At 39.9% G+C, this 18581-nt stretch overlaps 1 protein-coding gene across 1 annotated transcript in view; it reads left to right on the plus strand.

The window, feature by feature from the left end:
- LOC104500390 (diacylglycerol kinase theta-like) overlaps positions 1–18364 on the plus strand; it is a gene marked incomplete at both ends in the record, with an annotated part of 46997 nt that extends 28633 nt beyond the window's left edge. The window contains 9 exons of the mRNA XM_010144027.1: positions 1737–1837; positions 3321–3544; positions 4330–4420; positions 7497–7551; positions 8622–8683; positions 8934–9084; positions 9916–9954; positions 11406–11521; positions 18213–18364. Of these exons, the coding sequence (XP_010142329.1) occupies positions 1737–1837; positions 3321–3544; positions 4330–4420; positions 7497–7551; positions 8622–8683; positions 8934–9084; positions 9916–9954; positions 11406–11521; positions 18213–18364 (991 nt within the window). The remainder of the gene's footprint in view (positions 1–1736; positions 1838–3320; positions 3545–4329; positions 4421–7496; positions 7552–8621; positions 8684–8933; positions 9085–9915; positions 9955–11405; positions 11522–18212) is intronic.
- Between the last annotated feature and the right edge of the window lie 217 nt (positions 18365–18581).

Consider the following 18581-nt stretch of genomic DNA (forward strand, 5'->3'; position numbering starts at 1 on the left):
GAATGACCATACCATGTATTTAACTAAGGAGTATACTTGAGCTTAGGATGTCACTACTGATCTGTAGAGCTAAACTCCTCCTTGCAAACCAGTGTATTGCCAATTTTTTTCCAAAATTTGGCTGGTCTTAAGAATTGGAGAGCTCATTAAAAAATCTCCAGCTAAAATCGCTAGGGATTCTCTAAGACCAGCTAGTATCTAACAAAGGCAGCTCGAATGAAAACGAGGACTAAACCTTAGATGAATAATTTTGTTCTGAGATGGTTGTCTACCCTCTGGATTGCTAGAGAAAACAGTAGAGATTTTTATGATGTTATAAAAGTTCATACTCAGAACATTGTCTGTGCTGTCAGTAACTAGTGTTTGCTGTGTTTTCCCAAGTTTTGTTAGCCCTGAAGAAGATCTCCCAGGACACAGTGTGTCTTTTGGTTAAAGTTTGTCTATGCTAAAGTTACCGTGAAGATCACTGACAGAAATGTTTCTAAAAGAATGTCACTTTTCCTGACTCTAATCTAACAGGGTGTAAATGAGCAGATCGCTTTCTGACGTGCTATAGTCTCAGTGCAATGGCAACGGAGTCCCAAGGATACTTTAGACATGAAAGTTGATAGTATTTAAATATTCTTTATTTTGTGACTGAAAAAAAATTGACAACAGACACAACCACTGAGTTGATAACTGGAAAACTGAAAAGCCACATCCACCTGGTAACAGTACTTTTCATATTAAAAAATGCTTGAAGTCCCAAAGTATCATACCATATATCCCAAGCTCACTTCTCCAGTCGAATAATTCAGTCTCCATTGCTGAAAAGAGTGTACATTGTATGTGGAAACTGTGTGATTATTTTCCTTAAACAGATGTTGTAAAAGGTTTCAGCTAACTAATTTCAAAAGAGCACTTCAGGAGTAGTCAGTAGGAAAGAAGAAATTGTAACTGTGCTTCCAAAGTTCATTGTTTTTGACAGGAGCCAGAAGTAAAACTGCAAAACCAGAGGCAAGTCTGCAAGTGGCAGTTTTGAGTGATTTTATTACTTTGAAGCAGGTGTACAGATTCGTTGAGATCAGGGTCTGTAACACTGTGCTATACAAGGAGTGACTTCTAACAGTCCAGTCCAACACTGCAATAAAAAGGGCAAATTCTGCCTGTGAAGGATAGTCATGTCTGTTATAAAGCGTGGGCTCTGTGGGAAGTCCATGAAAGGTCTCTTCATAAAATCTCCTGATTGCATCTTTATGGTCACACAAGGTCTGTCTTGTTGGAATCTCCTTTTTGGACTGGATTGATGAACTTAATGCCTTTCTGTAAGGACACACATATTGGACTGATAACATGCATTTGTTCAAAATCTCTCATACCCTGCCTGTTCTACGAGCATTTTGCAACACTTTGCTATTGCTCTTGAAAGTCTTGGTTTTCATGGTGTTGAACTGGTCGATAATGCAATCCTGGATGGTGAGGATGAAGTGATAACTAAGTGGTATAATTATATATAAACAGTTATATCAAAAGTCAGGATAAAACTATGAAAAGTTGTAATACTCTTTGCATTTTCCTCTACAAAAGTACCCCTGTTCTAAATGAACAGTAGCAAAACTAAAAGAATCAGCCTCAAAGCTTGAAGAAGCAGTTCAGTGGATTAAAAGCAGTTTTTTAATAGTTTCATTATATGCTTCCTATTCAGAGGGCTTTGATTTGAGAAGTGTTATTGATACACCGTACTTGTTTTCATTCAGGTAAACAAACATTAAAGATATTTGATGGGAATGATGCTGTGAAACGCAACCAGTTTCGACTGATTTCAGTTCCAAGGATTGCAAAAAACGAAGAAGTTGTGGTAAGATGACTGATGAAGGTCAATATTCCAGAGTGATAAAGGGTTATATGATTGTACATTATAATAGTAAAAAATTAACAGTTTTACACATGTCCCTCAACAACAAAATATGTAAACAGGCTGTAAAATTACAAGGTAATTTGACCTCTTGATGTAGTGCTTTTATTTTAGAGCATCTGAAGATGAGGTGGCCTACGTATCTATAGCATAATGAGGATATGGCGTATCACTTGTAAAGCAGCCATTCTCCTTCCCATGTGCCACTGAAGTCTGATTTTACTGATGCAAGCAATACTGGATAATCACCTCCTTAGATCTTGTCCCTCTTCTATAGTAGTTAGTGGTTGGACATTCATCCTGGACAGCCACTGCTATTGCACATCAGCTAATCACCTCTGAAGACTGAAACATGCCATAGTTAACCTCCACTTCTTGGCTGTGAAAGTGATGAATTATTGATCACACAGCAGCCAATTCCTAGCTTTTCCAGAGCTCTCTCTGGGTTGGAAACATGACTCAGTACTAAATCAAATGTTCTGTGCAGATCTTAATTTACTGGGCTGGGCAGAGACCCCATGCTTGGCAGAAATGAAGCCCAGAGGCGATATGGGATGGTGCACAGTAGAACTGAGCATGGCGAGGACTCAGTCATAAAAGACTTGGCACAGGAGTCTGGAGAATTTATTACATTAGAATTTTGATGATTTAAACCTACAGCTCATGAAGAGCTTGATACTGTGCTCGAAGTCAACAGGAGTTTTGAAAATGTTTTATAATGTTCTGCATGTCAAAGATCTTCAAGGAAAATTATGTACAATGCTGAAAACACTTTTATTTAGGAGTGCTGCTTGCCTTTGAAGCACGTTTTATTAGGCTGCTGATTATAATACCAGGGCAAATTAATACCAGGTCTCATAAATGACTTACTGGGCCGTAGTCACAGCAGTGTCTGTGTTAGAGGTGCTGCAGGCGTGGGCCGGTAATGGATGTACAATTGCTGTGACTGCTTGCATCTTCCAAGGACAGCCCTTACCTTTCTTCATGGGTGTGTGGGTTCAGGCCAGCCTTGTGGCTTAGAAGCTCACTAATTTTCAACATCCACTTAGTGCAGGAAGATTGAGTATGCAGAGCTGGGCACAGTCAAGTGTAGTTTACTGTTTTCCTCATGGACTAAATTTTGTTTGCAGGGAATGTAGCTTTATTGGTGCTGAATTTTTACATTTCATCTGTGGAGTTAAAGTGACTATCACTTGACAAAAATACTGCAGGCTGTGTTCAAATCCATTGATATATCAAGTTTTCTTTTTGTATCCCACTAAAATGTTTCAAAACTTTCCTCTTTTTTTTGTTGCTATTTATCCACTGTTCTGAGCTTCAAATGTGTTAAAAGTTGGTTCCTTAAGGTATTTATAAACATCCGTGGCTGTAAATGTATAAACTATGTCTCTTCAATAAAATGTTAATTTGTCTTGCTGTGTTGTAGGAGGCTGCTTTAAGGGCATGCTACATAAATGATGACCAGCGGGAGTATGAACTTCAGACCTTTACACAGCAGGCGCTACTGTGTGATGATGTTATCAACAGGAACGATGCTGCAGAGGACAGCAACTTGTGCTCAGTGTTCCGAGAATCTGTTCCTGAAGCTTGGATCATCAGAGCCAAACCAAAGGATGAGGAAGTGATAAGAATTTATCCTGCTTGGCTGAAGTGAGTGTTTTCCTCCTTTTATCACAGGGTTATCCTGCTTGGCTACATTTATCTTCTGTAGTCTAACCCAGTGTGTTTGTTACTGAAGTCACCAAGTAGAACAGAGAATGTAGTTTCTTCTATATTGCAGGATTTCTCTGTTTATTTTTCTGAATGAGTAATACACATATTATTCATTTCCATGCCTGGAAACATGCTTGTAGGTTTCTTTACATGCTCAGAACATACTGTGCAACTTGTGCAGTCCTATTATTGTGTGCTTGGCGAAGAAGTTGCAACTTTACATTAACTGAATATGTAAAAAAAAAAAATGACGACATACACATGTCACTTGAAAGTTTGATGGTTTTGTGGAAGACATATTAAATAGGAATTGGGAAGGAAAAAATCTGTTCTATTTATGCTGTGACAGTATACATTTTTAAGCATATTTAGCAGTAGAGACAAGACTGGGTGGTGAAGTATTAATTTCTTAAGAGCAGTGAAGTGAAACTTAATGCAACTACATTGCGAAATTTTGTGGAAGACTTGCAGGTAGTTCTGTGTGTAGGAAGGAACTGATTTGTAGTGCTTCAGTTATTGTAATGACCAGTTCCTTGAGATGAAAGTCTTCAAATGTCTGTAGGACTAATACGGCATCTGCCATGAGGGTCAGTGAACAAGCTTATTCCACTAATACAGATTTCTGCCTGACCCCATAGAAAATTTACCACTTAAGTAAAAAAAGGCACATACAGGATTAGGTCAAATGATTGCTCTACAATAAGTATTTCTTTTCTCTTTAGGGTGGGAATGGCATATGTTTCCCTACGAGTAAATAAGGATAGCACTACACAAACTGTGATCAAAGAAGTGCTTCCGTTACTTGGAAGGCAGGTAAGTGAAGGATCCTGAACATGTCAATATGCCACCTGAGTGACCCTGAAGTGGAGTGTGTTTTTTCTCTTTAGAAAAATTATGATCAGTCCATTCATGGTTCATGTGAATGTTGTTAGATGTTTGGTAGGTGATCTCTTGTGACTCTTCTGAAGTCTTGATGCTAGATCTGGTTGCTCTGCACTGGAGCCTCCCACTGGTCTTTCTGGGTCAAGCAGATTTACTTGTATGAATGCAATGATTCTTGGCATGCAGTGTATTTTTTTCCTGGTTGTTTATGTCTTGAGATATTTAAAATACACTTGTATGTAACTATATTGCCAGTGTTCTCTTGTTTGGAAACTGGCAATCATTGTTAGGATGATTGTGCTTCTCCCCTTCTTCTTTGTCCTGCTCTGCAAAAGAAATCGTCATAATCATAAAGTAAAGTTGAAAGTGACCCATACTAGCCCTAACTAAACTGTATGAGCATTGTCCAGAACTCTGCCAGGCTTGGTACTATGACAACTCTGCTATGGACCCTGTTCCATGACTGACCACCCTGTCAGTGAAGAATCTTTTCCTAATGTCCAATCTGAACTTCCCCTAATGCAGCTTTATTCTATTTCCTTGTCTACTGTTGCGGGTCATCAGAAAGAGGAGATCAGCAACTCCTCCTCTGCTGCCCTGCCTGAGGAAGTTGTAGATTGCAGATGAGGTCACCCCTCAGCCTTCTCCAGGCTGAACAAACCAAGTGACCTCAGCCACTTGTTGTAAGTCTTGCCCTCAAGGCATTTCACCATCTTGGTCACTCTCCTCTGGACACACTCTAATAGTTTTATGTCCTTCCTATATTGAGATGCCTAAAACTTCACACAGGACTCAATGTGGGGCTGCACCATTGCAGTGTATAGTGGGACAATCAGCTCCCTCAACTCGCTAGTGGTGCTGTGGTGTGCTTGATGCCCCCCAGGACACAGTTGGCCCTTTTGGCTGCCAGGGCAAATTGCCATCAACCCAAACCTCCCAGTCTCTTTCCATGGGGCTGCTGTTCAACCTCTCATCCCCCAGTTTGTTTGTATAACCAGAATTGTCCTGTCTCAGATGCAGAACTGGACATTTGCTGTTATGAAATCTCATGTGGTTGGTGATTGCCCAGCTCTATCATGTATGCAGATTTCTCTGTAAGACTGCTCTGCCATTGAGGGAGACCACAGTTCTTCCTAATTTAGTGTCATCAGGAAACCTCATGTACATTTGATTCCTGCCTGCAGATCACTTAAACGTTAAAGAACACTGACCCTAAAATTGAGCCCTGGGGAATCCCACTGCTGAATGGCCACCAGCCTGATGTAACTGCATTTACTTGTAACCCTTGGAGACCAACCCAATGTATAGTGGACTTGTCTAGCTGTATGCCGGGCAATTTACCTGTAAGGATACTCTGGGAGGCAGTACCAAAAGCTTTGAAATCCAAAAGCACCACATCCATTGACTTCCTTTGGTCAGCTAGGTGGGTGATCTTGTCATAAAAGGACATTAAGTTGGTTAAGCAGGACTTTCCCCTTGTGAACCTGTGCTGGCTATCACCAATGACTGTGGTGTCACTCAACATGTTTCTCTAACTCGCAGAATAACCTTCTCCATTTTATCAGGCACTGAAGTGGGACTGATAGGTCTGTAATTACCTTCTTGTTCTTCTTGAAAACTGGGACAACATCTGCCAGCTTTCAGTTGACAGGGACTTCTCCAGACTCCCAAGACCTTTGAAAACTAGTGGAGAGAAGTCTGCTATAACATCGACCAGCTCTTTCAGTACCCTGGAATGAATTCCATTGGGCCTCAGAGACTTATGTGCATCCAGCTGGAGCAGCAAGTCTCAAAGTCCTGGCTGACGCTGAACTTCTTTACCATCTGCCCAATCATGTTCTTCCTGCACAGGGTCTTCAGGGTCCAGGGTCCCATGATCAGTGTTGAAGACAGAGGCAAAGGTGGCATAAAAGGTCTCCACTTTGTCTACATCCCCATTTGTAAGGTGACAAACTTTGTCAAGCAACAGACCAATGTTATCTTTGCATAATAGTTCTAGGATTTGATTTCAGGCTTTCCTTGCTATGGACCTTTTAACAAGACTTGGAAACTCTTGTCGGAAGTCTTGTCTCATTTGAAAAAAAACTGTCCAAAAAAAAGCAGTCAGGTATTATGGGAAATATCTTTGCATCTCTGTATTTGGGAAGCTAGTTCTATGTTGTAAGAGACCTAATTCCTTGGCTCAATTGCAATTTTTCTGTTAGTAATAATTTTTAAAGAATTTTCTCCTTTTCATATATCAAGATGCTACAGCAGATTTTAATATGCATGTCTTTTTAATATTCGGTATTTGCATGTACTGAAGATGCTGTCCAAGTCATTCTTACCAAATTTCAGGCAAAGCAAATGCAGGCAGTTGAGGCTTCATGACGTGTAAAGCAAGATCATTGGTCCTCGCAATCCTGAGCATTGCATGTTTCCAGGCTTGCAACAGTCCTAGTAAATGGTTCAACTCTTGGCTGTGCCAGTCTTTATTGTAGAGCTGCGATGGACTCAGGCGGTCCCTGGCTGGATGTTTTGGAGAGGGACTGTGGCACGTGTGAGGAGGGTTTCATGCCATCAGTGCCTGTGGAGTGCCCCAGGAGATGGGGACTGGTCAGCCTGCTTTTGCCATGCCTAGTTTCTGGGCCGTCTTCTCAAAGAGCAGGTTTGTTCACAGTCCTGCAGGTTTTCCCTGGAAGGATACTCTGGAAATAGCCTAGCTGATCTGCCAGTCACTGAAGGGTGATAGAGTTAACTGTGCTTTACAGGTGCCTTCTCACCATGGGTCTGTGATCATGCCAGTGTTAAGGGCACAGGAGCCTGATGCCATGTGTGTGAGGATGAATGTGTAAAAATGAAGACCTTTCCTGGCTCGGGAGGAGTGGGTTAGGGGAAGAACACTGTGGTTAACCTTAAAATGTTTAATTTTGCGTGCGCTGTGTATGCAGTGTATAACATTAATGTAAATATCTGGCAAAATTATATCCATTCAGAAACTACATTGACATGTTGCATCTTTTGGCAGTCGGAGTGCCTCCAGAATTTCAAGTTGGTGGAAGTACTTATGGGCAGTAAGCAAGGTAAGTTGAAGGTGCATTGGCCAAAGGCATATTGGTAACTGATCTTCTAGCTTTTTTCCCCTTTTAACATAGTCACAGTTAATTTTTTTACAATACATGCCTTAACAAATTAACCATCATGTTGAAATACTTAATCAGAAGTGATGTTAGTTCTTTTTGGTCTTGTGTGTCCTGTGGGAATATGGTTCCCTTCTTTCTTCATCACATAAAGGTTTATTAGTGGTTTCTAACATGAGCATTGACACTTTGGCAAAGAGCCCTGTGGCTGCCTTTAACTGACATATTTTTTCTTAACCGCAGTTACTTAGTAAATGTTAACTGTAAAATTGAATTGGCTCCCTTCCTTCTTTCATCATTTTCCTTGACACTGCCCTCGAAAGAGAGCAAATCTGAGTCCTGAGATTGTCCAAGGAGTATGCGTGCGTTACGAAGTGCAGAAATAAGCAGTCCTATCATTGTTCAAGAGGTTCCTGATCCTGCAGGAGGAGCTGATGTTCTCCAATTTCACATCCCTTTGTGCTTCAGTAATTGTAGGGCTGCATAGAGAGATAAGTAAAGCCACTGAATTAGTCTGATGATACCCTGGCCACACCTGAGTAAGTATCTTTGTAGTTCATATACCACCCTGATACTTCTTCTCTGTGAGCATTATCAGAAAGTTGGTTTATAAGGGTATAGCCTTGTGAATGTCTTACTGTGGTTGGTTTCTGGTGCTCTGTTTTAAAGCATCGTTTATAATGTCACTTTAGATGGAAGTTGTTGCAATTGGTTTAGTATCCTCATAACCCAAAGTTTGTTATCACAGTAGTTGTCAGGGAATGTAGTTTAAAAGCCATCTGTCAGTTAGCTGTTACTGCTTGTCATGTGAGTGGCTTCGAGCTGTTTCTGTCTTTTTCTAAAGGAGGGTGGTATTTAAGAACTGTGGACAAAATCAGACTGTTCAAAGCACCTAGGTGTTTTTTCTGTTGTATAATGAGTAGTTCAGGTCTGTATGGTCCTTTATATTAATATTAGTTGTATGCAGAGTTGTGAATTTTCCCTAAAATTTTTCATATTCTTGCTGTCTCCAGTTCAGCGCATGGTCTTGGACAATCAGGAACTAATTCTTAACAGACTCAAGGACATAAGAAAGGTAAATCTGAAAAAACCACGTGATCTTTTATAGCAAGTAAGGAGTTCCCTTTCTTACAGAAAAAGTAATCTGTTTACTCTCAGCTGGCTCATCTGTAGGAGAGCTAAGCGCTTGGACTGAATTTTGTTTCTATTTGTGGTATTCTCTAGGCATAGCGGACTTTATTGCTAAGTTCAGAACTATTTGGGATTTTGTTTCATCATATCTTTTTGCCAAATGTCACATCATTTATTTTTCTCTATTTTGGTAGACTTCAATACGTCAGATGAATCAAACAAGATTTTACATTGTGGAAAACAGTAAATCTGTTGTACAAGTACATTTGTTTGTTGGTGGCCTTCCACCTCAGCTTTCCTCTGAAGAGTACACAAATATTCTCAAGGATGAATTAGCTATCAAAAGTAAGTGAACAGGTGCATTCTGAGGAATATTCACTTGTAAAGAATAAAATGTATTAACTTCTATTGCTCCTTTTTATTAGTTTCTTTTATGATTTCTGACCTTATTTGAAAAAATCCATCTCCCTGTACTCTCACAGGTGGCTTTTTTCTTCGTTTTAATATGTTCATGGTTGCTGAAAGGTGTAACAGCTGATTATTAACAATTATTATTACATTACTTGGGTTATATGTGACCACATTTTTACTGACAAAACATCACTGTTTAGAATTGAAACCAACATGCCTTAGTTCAGATTATGGCAGTGCAATTTAGTTCCCTGTTATTCCCTGTTCATGAATGCTTCTAACCTTTATTAACCTCTGACATTTTTTGCGTGGGCTGATCTCCATGTTGCTCTGCCTGTTTGCAGACAGGTATGAGCGCTATGTGCATGCACGTATGTGAAGCACTCAGTGAACAGAATTTTTTTTCAAAGAAGTGTAACTGATTTTTCATAATGCTCTCAACAAATGCATTCTATAAACAATGTGAAGAATGCGTCGTGCTTTTTGTTTCAGGAAATGAAGCATTTTCCCCAATATTTTACGTAACTTCAATAGGACTTTAAATGCCAGAAAGAATTCATAGTCACCTTCTATGAAAATCCATTTGGCTTTTCTAACTTGCAAAGTAAACTTAGGAGAGGGGAAGTGTTAGCTGGAGGTTCTCCCTATATTTGTGTAACTTTTAATATTTATTTGTATTATATTTATGTAACTTTAACAAATATTTTAAATATTTACTCTAAATGTACCCAAGGTTTTATGTGTTTGTATTTTTACCCTTTGCAGCAAATGTAGTATCTGTGAGTCATGTTTATCAAGCACAAGGTAAGCATTAAGATTTTTAGTCTTGCAAACAATGCCTATTTTCAAAACTGCAGCCTGATACTAGAGGCTCTAATCTCAGAATGTATTAGTCTTAACTGCATAAGCAAAAAGCCCTTCAGATAAAATGTAAGACGTGAGGAGCAGTGGATTCATGTTACCTTTTTAAAAAGAAAATAAAAAGTTTGGCTTTGTCCCTACTGTGTAAGAAAGTGGTAATATTTCATCATAAAAATGAGTTTTGAAGTTGCACTTCAACTGAGTAGTCCCAGCACCACTGAACTGTTAAAAAATCCTTCAGACGCTCTCTCTCTATTTTGACTTTTAAAGTACTAAAGTTTGGTGCTGCTTTTGGACTCAATGGGATTGTTTCACAGTCGGTGTTGCATAGCACAGTGTTAAGTAGGGGTTCAGTGGCAGGAAGTCTGAAGGAAATTGGTATGCTCATCTCTGTGTTCACCCTTTGAGCTGTTGCTTTGCTTTGGCTGTACGAATTTTATTTCAGCAAAGCTGGAGAAGCTGTGAGGCTTCTGAGAGCCAGAGCAGCGGTACTGTGCAGCTCTAGTGCAGCGGAGATCTGTGTTTGGTAAAGCTTAGTGTGGAATTTCTTTTGTATGTTTAGGTGCCTTCTCCTTTCCATATTTGTCGATTGAATAGTTGTTTCTGTGGTATCACAGCTTCACTTAACAAGTTACATGCATGTGGTTTTTTAGATGTTTCTGCTTGTATGTGATTTTCATTGTTCTTTGTGGTATTTTCGCTTTCTGAGTATTTTCGTTTCTGATAACTTCCTGACTCTCACTTCTGGTTTGCAGCAAGGTTGAGTTACTAGCTTATATCTCATATGCTGTCTGTTATGCACTTTGATCTTGTCCTGCCTCGTTTTCCTTCTCACTAAGTGTCTTACTTTAACTTGTAATTATTTTATTTTCTTTTTCCCTTTTGTCTTCCCTTCTTCCCCAACTTCCCCATACAGGACCTAAGCTGGCATAAAGATCTTAAATTGATTCTCAGACCAAATCTTTGCTGTTAATAGCTCTTACTGAGATACTGTCAATTAATGGAACTACTAGATTTTTAATCGTGAGAAAAATGGAACCTGATGCCTTTCTCCCTTTTACATTATGAGAACAGCCTGTTAGTTATTATATAGAGTATGGATACAGGCCATGCTTCTGAAACCCAAAGGAATCCTTTAAATATGCATCAGTTCTGTGCTGCTGTTCTTGTCCTCAAACTGCTTTGCTTTAACAAAATATGGGATGTGTTTGTGGGTATGAAGGAATATTTTAAAAACAAAACAGCCCAGTTGACTGATAACCAACAACCACAAGTGTTGCAGAGAGTAACTTTTACTGAATGATGTCCTGAGTAAACTTTTGCTGTGAAATGATGATACTGATTTCCTGATAGCAGTAGAAAATATAAAGAATAGTTCTGATACCTCTTTACAGGTGCTGTTGTACTCGAAATTTCGTGCTTTTCTGAAGCTGAAAGAATATATATGCTAGTTAAAGATACAACTGTCAATGACAAGCCTCTGAATGCTGTGGTGATTCCTGAAGTTGTGGTAAGAGATGGGTTTGAATGTAAAATGTCTTTAAAAAAAAAAATACCTTAAGACTTTTTCTGCTGCAAGTAAATGAAAATAACATTTTAACATTATCCTTATTCAAAGGAGCCATACAATGACTTTTAAGTAGTGTGATGAAAAAAAACCTTGAGTCTGTACTTCATGTATATGATACATTTCTGTGAGTTAGGTCACTCGTCCTGTTACTGTTGAGTTGTTAGGGGTAAAATTACAACTGCCCTACAGTAACTATACAACTATAAAAGGGAGAAAAACAGGGGTTTTTTTTCTTTTTATTTCTTTCAATGGTAAAGTCCTGTGAGGTTTTTGTTTTAGCTGGTGTGTCTTAAAATACTTACAACAGCTTTGTTTTGAGGTATGAATATGCTTCCTCACTAACCATGAAATAAAGTATTATTGTTAATCTTCACTTCTACATTATCTTCATTTCCTCTATTCTGTAGCAGAAGGAGTTTGACCTTGTTTAAATGCTTCATTGTGGATTTCAGAGGAATCTTTTGAAAGACTTGGTGCAAGTCTTTTCACAAATTCATTGATTCTGATTTATTAATTTCTATGGTTACAAATAACTTTTCCTATGAATCAGTTTAATAATAGGTTTCTTGTTAACAAAACAGATTCAGGGTGAAAAGAGGGAAAAGGTTCACTGAGCAAAGTGATTTTTAACCAGGATGATGTAGGTTCTGTCCAAGAGAGCTGTTACTTTCTGCTGAGCTGTTGTGTATTTTGCAGTTACTGTCTTTTTGGAGTTGCATTATGGTGAGCAAAGTGAGGATCTTGGTTTGACTTAGAACTTCACAGAAGGTTGAAAACTTTTAAAAATCACGTAATTAGTGGGAACCATTAAAGTTCAATAGCCATAGTTGCATACTTACAGGCCTGCTTTTACCATCTAGAGTCCTACGCTTGTCAAAGTTTTCTGAAGGCAAAATTATGTTTTTACATGAGCATGTACTGGTGGCAGTGCTTACGTAAAACTGGTGAGATTAAAAAGTATATCCTCCCTGCACAAAAAGTGAGAGTCTTGTTCTTATGCATGCATAGGTATTATCTTTTGTGAGATCCTGGGTTAGAAACCAAGGCCCCTCCTCATCTAGATTAGGTTTCAGAGTTTCCGTTATCAGAAACAGAGGACATCATGAAGATGAGACTGCTTTTTGATGCCTGTTTTCGGTGCTTTTCAGACAAATGCATTATGAGCTGAGATTTGATGCGTGGTGTGTGAAGTTGAACGTACTCCACTCAGCTGATTATGTGTGTCTGGCACTAGATTTGTTTGAAGTGAACTTCTTGATGCTAGGAAACACGAATAATGCTCTCGTGTTATCTGATGCAAGGTATTTTTTAGAAACTCCAGTTCGGGGTACTGCTAGGGATGAATTTCCGATATGTAAGGAGAAAGGGGCTATAGATGTGCACCTACATTTTGTTTTCGTTTCAGCATGTATTGTTTATATTTGGTCATCTCACTGAAATGAGCCCAGAGTTGTTAATACTTGGAGTGTTGTTCATATATGTTTTGGCTGCCCAGTTTACACCATTTACTAATTACCCAGGTTAAGCTAGTCAGTGATTGCTGACCCTGCTTTGGGTATCAATTTGACTAGATGTTTTCCTGAGGTAGTTTCCAACCTAGAATATCCTTTTATCCTATGATACTCTTAGCCTTTGTTTATACTTTTTATATGTAACCATTTAAATACAGCACCAGGAATACTTAAACAGGAACTGAGCACATTGTTAACCTTAAGCTCTGTTTGACATGCCTCTTGGGGGTGAAACATAAAGAAACTGGGAATGAGGCGCTACTGCATAGTCTCAGAAGAAGAATCAATAATGAAACAAAGACCACGGTGTTTTGGTTAATTAACAATTTTTCAAAATTACAACTTAAATACAAACAAAACAAAACAACCCTTCTTAAAAGTCAATAAGAGCACAGAAGTAAATTGGTGGTTAGCACATTGCTAGGCCTTCGTTTTCCCAAGATGAGATTGGCTTTCTCAGTGTCTGATGTGGATTCTAAGGACAAGGCCCAGTTCTAGGCTGGCATGGTCAGCTCTGCCAGAAGCGATTATTCTTCTTATGATTGCTGAAAAGTATCAATGCAGCCTCACTTTGCACCAACTGCTTGTTAGAAAGTCAAGCAATTAGTGTGATCCAAAATATTGATCTATTCTGCTGTTTCATGACCTCAAGCCTTTAAGAATTTAATGAAATACTTTTTCATTTCACAATATTCAAATAAATGAAAATACTCTTTGTTAGGGTGTGAAAAAAGTGCAGTCTACAGACCTGTTCAGCTGCTGTGTCTAAGGACCTGCAGGGGCAGTTCAGTATTGCTCTGTGGTAGCATGTGAAGGTGGAAGACACGGCAGGGCTGAGTCTTTGAACTGAAAGCTAGTTTACCAGAGCTCCTTTTGCAGTACTGGCAAACAAGGAAATCAGCAGAGTTGTACAAGACCAATACCAGCACAAAGGAGAAAAGGTTTTGTGGCTTTATCACCAGTGGAGTGCCCCCAACGTACTGTATTTAGGTTGCTTAAGAGTATTAGGAAAAGATGTGGACGTTTCCCCAAAGAGGTGAAACTTATTCTTCACACAAATGTGTCCAACTTAAAAACACGACAGTTTAATGACCCTCTTAGCCAAAACACCATGAAGGGTTACTTTCCACCCTTACTTCACAGCCGCAGCTCCCCAAAAAGTAAAAGCAAGGCTCAGGCTCTTGCTGTGTTGACCCAGCTGCTGCTCCAGGTGCACGGAGACACCTTGCACATCTTTCCTCATCAGATGCAATGACTCCTTCCTGGCCAGGGTGAAGGAAGTTGGTGCTTGGGGCATTGTGAGTCCTTGCATATGGGAGATGCCATAGACAGTCTGCTTGCAAATGTTGAATTTTATTTGTCACTTAGAGGTATCTGCAGTTCCTGGAGACATCCTGGAAGATGAGCTGTGGTTCCTGTGCTGCAGGCCTGTGGCACAGAACACCTTGTTCTGCTTTGTCATGAGATGTGATTGCACAGTACACTCAATAGAAAGGGGATTAGCCTGAATAATAAATGTCTTGCCCCAGCCTGAAGCTGTATTGTGCTAATCCTGACAAACTAAGCAATTCACAGTGACTGTCCGTGTCTAAGTCACAAGCCTCCTTCAGCTGTCTCTAAAATCAGCAACAAATTCCTGTCTGAATGCCAGCCAACACAAAACCCCTCTGCAGATTTCCCTCCTCAGGCAAAGCACTGAAGCCAGGGATAAAGGGGGAAGGGAGCCCTCAGGCTGTGAGTCACACATCCCTGTCTGCCCAGTAACAAACTCACTTGTACATCCCTACTGGGGCTTTACTAAGGGATCAAAAAAAATTCTGCTACCCTTGTGGCCATCTCTAATTGAAAAAGAGCGTGTGCTTTTCAGAAAGCAATGCAGCAGCCCTGCTCTGCTGTACAAATTTTCATAGAGTTTTTAATCCCTACAAAATAATTGTTTTCATAGAAGTTGGCCCTTACCCAGGGACTTAGCAGTATTTCTTACTCCTTAAGTTTAATGAGGAGTGATGATAGGAAGCAGGTTAACTGTAAGGCTGAGCACTTTTCAGATTACTTTTGCAGGTTCTACACGGTTGTGTTTAGTCCTACGTAGATATAGTCAGGGGTTTACATTAGAAGATACTCGAACAAAGATGGTTTGGAATGGTAGGACTGCTCAGTTTGCACTACGTACAGATGTTTTGTTAGCTCCAGGCATTCTCCACAGCTGCTTGTGAGTCTTAGCTTTCACAGCAAATGTTTCAGGGGTTTTTTTTGTACAATATTGACACTTGACAATTAGGAAATTTAGATGGCAGATTTGTAGAAACTGTAATATGTATTTCCAACAATATATATTTACTTGGGTAAGATCTCAGATGATTTTCCACAACACAGCTGTGCTTTTGAATGCCTTGGAGCTTACCACATCTCAAAAATCATTGAGATTCCCTGATGTTCCATGTGAATTATTTTAGTTACTTCGTTTTAAACCCAGTGTGTTAGAACTTGCTTGTAAAAGTAAATAATATGAAACATGTGTTCAACATGTCACTTCTACATGTCCAAAACCAGTGTTTTTAGAAACTGATTTCCTGAAGAAGAGAGGTTCTTGTCCACATTCAAGTCAAGCAAATATCTTACTTGAATGTTGGGCTAGTTTCTTTTCCCTCATTATCCATTCAAAAATTTTTTGTTACTTTGCGTGGCAGAACTGAACATTTTTTATTTCTATTATCCCCTTACCCCCCTTTTTTGAACATTACAAGTTTCTGGGTTGGACCAAGCCTGAGGTTTCAGATAGCCTATTGAAATGACTGGAGTTGAAATTTGGTTATTAAAAAAGCTTTGAAGAGGAAGACATGGGAAGTGGTCAGGTGGGAAGGTAGGGCAGAGCAGAAGCTGAAACAAGGAGTGCAGGAGGGGAGCAGTTTGCCCTTTACCCCATGGGACATGGCGTTTCCTTTCAGAGTTGCTCTGCCTTTTGTGGCTTGTGGGATTTTCAAAGGACCACTGATAATGGGATATACCAGATGATGGTCAGGAACTGATGGAGTAACAAGAAGGGTTTTACTTCTGGAAAAGCCAGAGCTCTGCTTACTGTTTTCGGTAATCCCTGTATGGTTCGAGCAGAGGAAATCCAGTTGTCTAGTGGAGATGTTTGGAGCCTTGAGCTGTTGATCTTACAATCTAGAAGTCCTTTTTTTTGTGACAGTGGCATGCACTGTGTTCTTTAGACTTCTTTTGCTGGCTACAGAGACCCTTTCCATGTGCTCAACAGAGATAAATATATTACCCTTACTGTGCAGTGGGCATGCTTTAAATAATTGCTTCTGCTTTTCCAATAAAGCCTTAATGTTCTGGCAAGAGCTGTTTGACCTAGAGGTTGTCACAGTATAGTGTGAAGGTGGGTGCTGCTCTGAACCTTTCCAGTAAAAGAAAATTTTGAGGCTCTTTGTCAGCCAAAATAGCTCTGGTTTGGCTATTTTATTTTGATCTTTTTTCTTTTTTGAGAAAACGTACATTGGACTGAATGTCTCTGAAATCTGAAGAGTGAAGAAGGAAGGGATAAGAGGAGAAGCACGTGCCTCCTCCACCAACCTTCTGACCAGCTTAGTGTTCCTCTTCCTGGTGTGTCCACAAGTCATGCTGGATAGCAGATGCCTTTTCCCATGTAGGCAATGACAGAGAGGAGAAGGATTTTTATGTGGTTTTATGGGTATATTGACACATTTGGCAGGGCACCCAGCTCTTTCAGAAAAGCAAAATTTGAGGAAATACTGGGAAGCCCCAAATGATTGTTTTTAAGTGTCCAAATGAGCTCACAGGCAGACTATGGGCTGGGGTATCTCAGCATCAGACTCCAATTTGCTTCCCCACAAAGTTACTCGTTAACTTCTCCTGATTTCTGCATTCTTTGCCTTAATTCATGCTCCCTGCTGGTTGTCTGTAGACAGTGGGTGACAGGCTCTCTGGGTGCTGTCTCCTCCCCTCTGAAGCTGTTGGTGTCTCTCCACATGTTTGCACACTGCAGTCATGCTGCTGCCTCACCGCCCCCTGAATCATTCTTGTCTAAATTGACTTATATTTAGCACTGTTGTTCTGTTCCTTGAATCCATCCTGTCAGCTGCGTGACAAATTGCTGTTCCCTGAACACTGTCCAATTTGTACATACAAATCACCACAACTTAGGGACTGTGGCAAACGTTTTTGTTTTGAAGTGCACTCACTGAAATGCCTGATGGACTTTTCTGGCACACACCTGCCCTGTGGATGAAAGGTGTGCTGGCATCTTCTGATCTTTCTAGAACCCTTCACAAATCATTTTACAGAATGATTTATGGGCTGGCTGGCAGAAAGCTAGTCCTGAGGGTGGTACTTCTGGTGGCTGGAAGTTTCAATGTCCGGTGTGGCTGCAGGTACCATGGAGTACCCCAGGAAATCCCTCCTCTGCCATGTGCAGCAGCTTCCTTTGCAGATGTTTCTGGACAGGTACCAGGCTCTCTTGCAGCATGGTCATGCTTTGAGAGCCCTTTCAGCAGCAGCTTCGGTAGAAATGTGGGGATTGTAAGATACAGGTACCAAATCCACCTGATTAAAAGTTTTAAATACATATTTATAAAAGAAGCTTTCAGCCTCTTACTTCGTGGGAAGGGGCATGCCAGTGTCTGGCCTAAACATCCTCATTTTGAAATGTTTTGTCGCTATAGATTAACATGTATTCACAGATGTCCACAAAAATTATGACAAATGTTTCAATTGTTTTTTGGCAGAAGTTCTCTCTTCACAAGGAAAGCATTTGAACTGTACATGACTCTGGAAGATACCTTATCCCTCACAGTATTCTTCATCATAGACTGTTTACTGAAAAAGTGTAGGAAGGGCTACTTGCAGTGCCTTTGTTTTTATAGTTAGGTGCAACTGTGTAGTTGGGGTGGGTTAAGACAACTTCAGTTCACAGAAAAACAAGGTCAGCAGTTAACCTGTCCCATTGTCTGACTGAACATTGAATCTTTTTATTTATCAAATATGCGTATTTTTACTAAGCATCAAGTAAGCATTGGGAAATACTTAAGATATGCAGTACTAGTTTTCCTGCCTAGTCATGGTTTTGGCTGATCCCTTTTCTTACCGTCTTTCAGGCTTCCAAGATACCACAGAACTGCTGCCCACTTCTTGTATTTGTGAATCCAAAAAGCGGTGGTCTAAAAGGTCGGGATCTTCTGTACAGTTTTAGAAAGCTGCTAAACCCACATCAGGTCTTTGAACTTACCAATGGTGGCCCACTGCCTGGGTAAGTCATCATATTAATTTTTTTAATTTATGTTGTTCTGTTATTTATTGAAAGAATGGATCAGATTCCTCTGTTAATTGCTTCTGTTCTGTGTCAGAACAGTGGTGGACCATTCCTTCTAGCTGGTTCTCACTGTGAAAACACTTAAACTTTCAGGTTCTCTAAAGAAGAGAGAGTAGTTCCTGGTATATCACAGAATCATCTGGTTGGAAGAGAC

Source organism: Buceros rhinoceros, unplaced genomic scaffold (assembly GCF_000710305.1).
Source record: "Buceros rhinoceros silvestris isolate BGI_N320 unplaced genomic scaffold, ASM71030v1 scaffold6439, whole genome shotgun sequence".
NCBI classification, from domain to species: Eukaryota; Metazoa; Chordata; class Aves; order Bucerotiformes; family Bucerotidae; genus Buceros; species Buceros rhinoceros.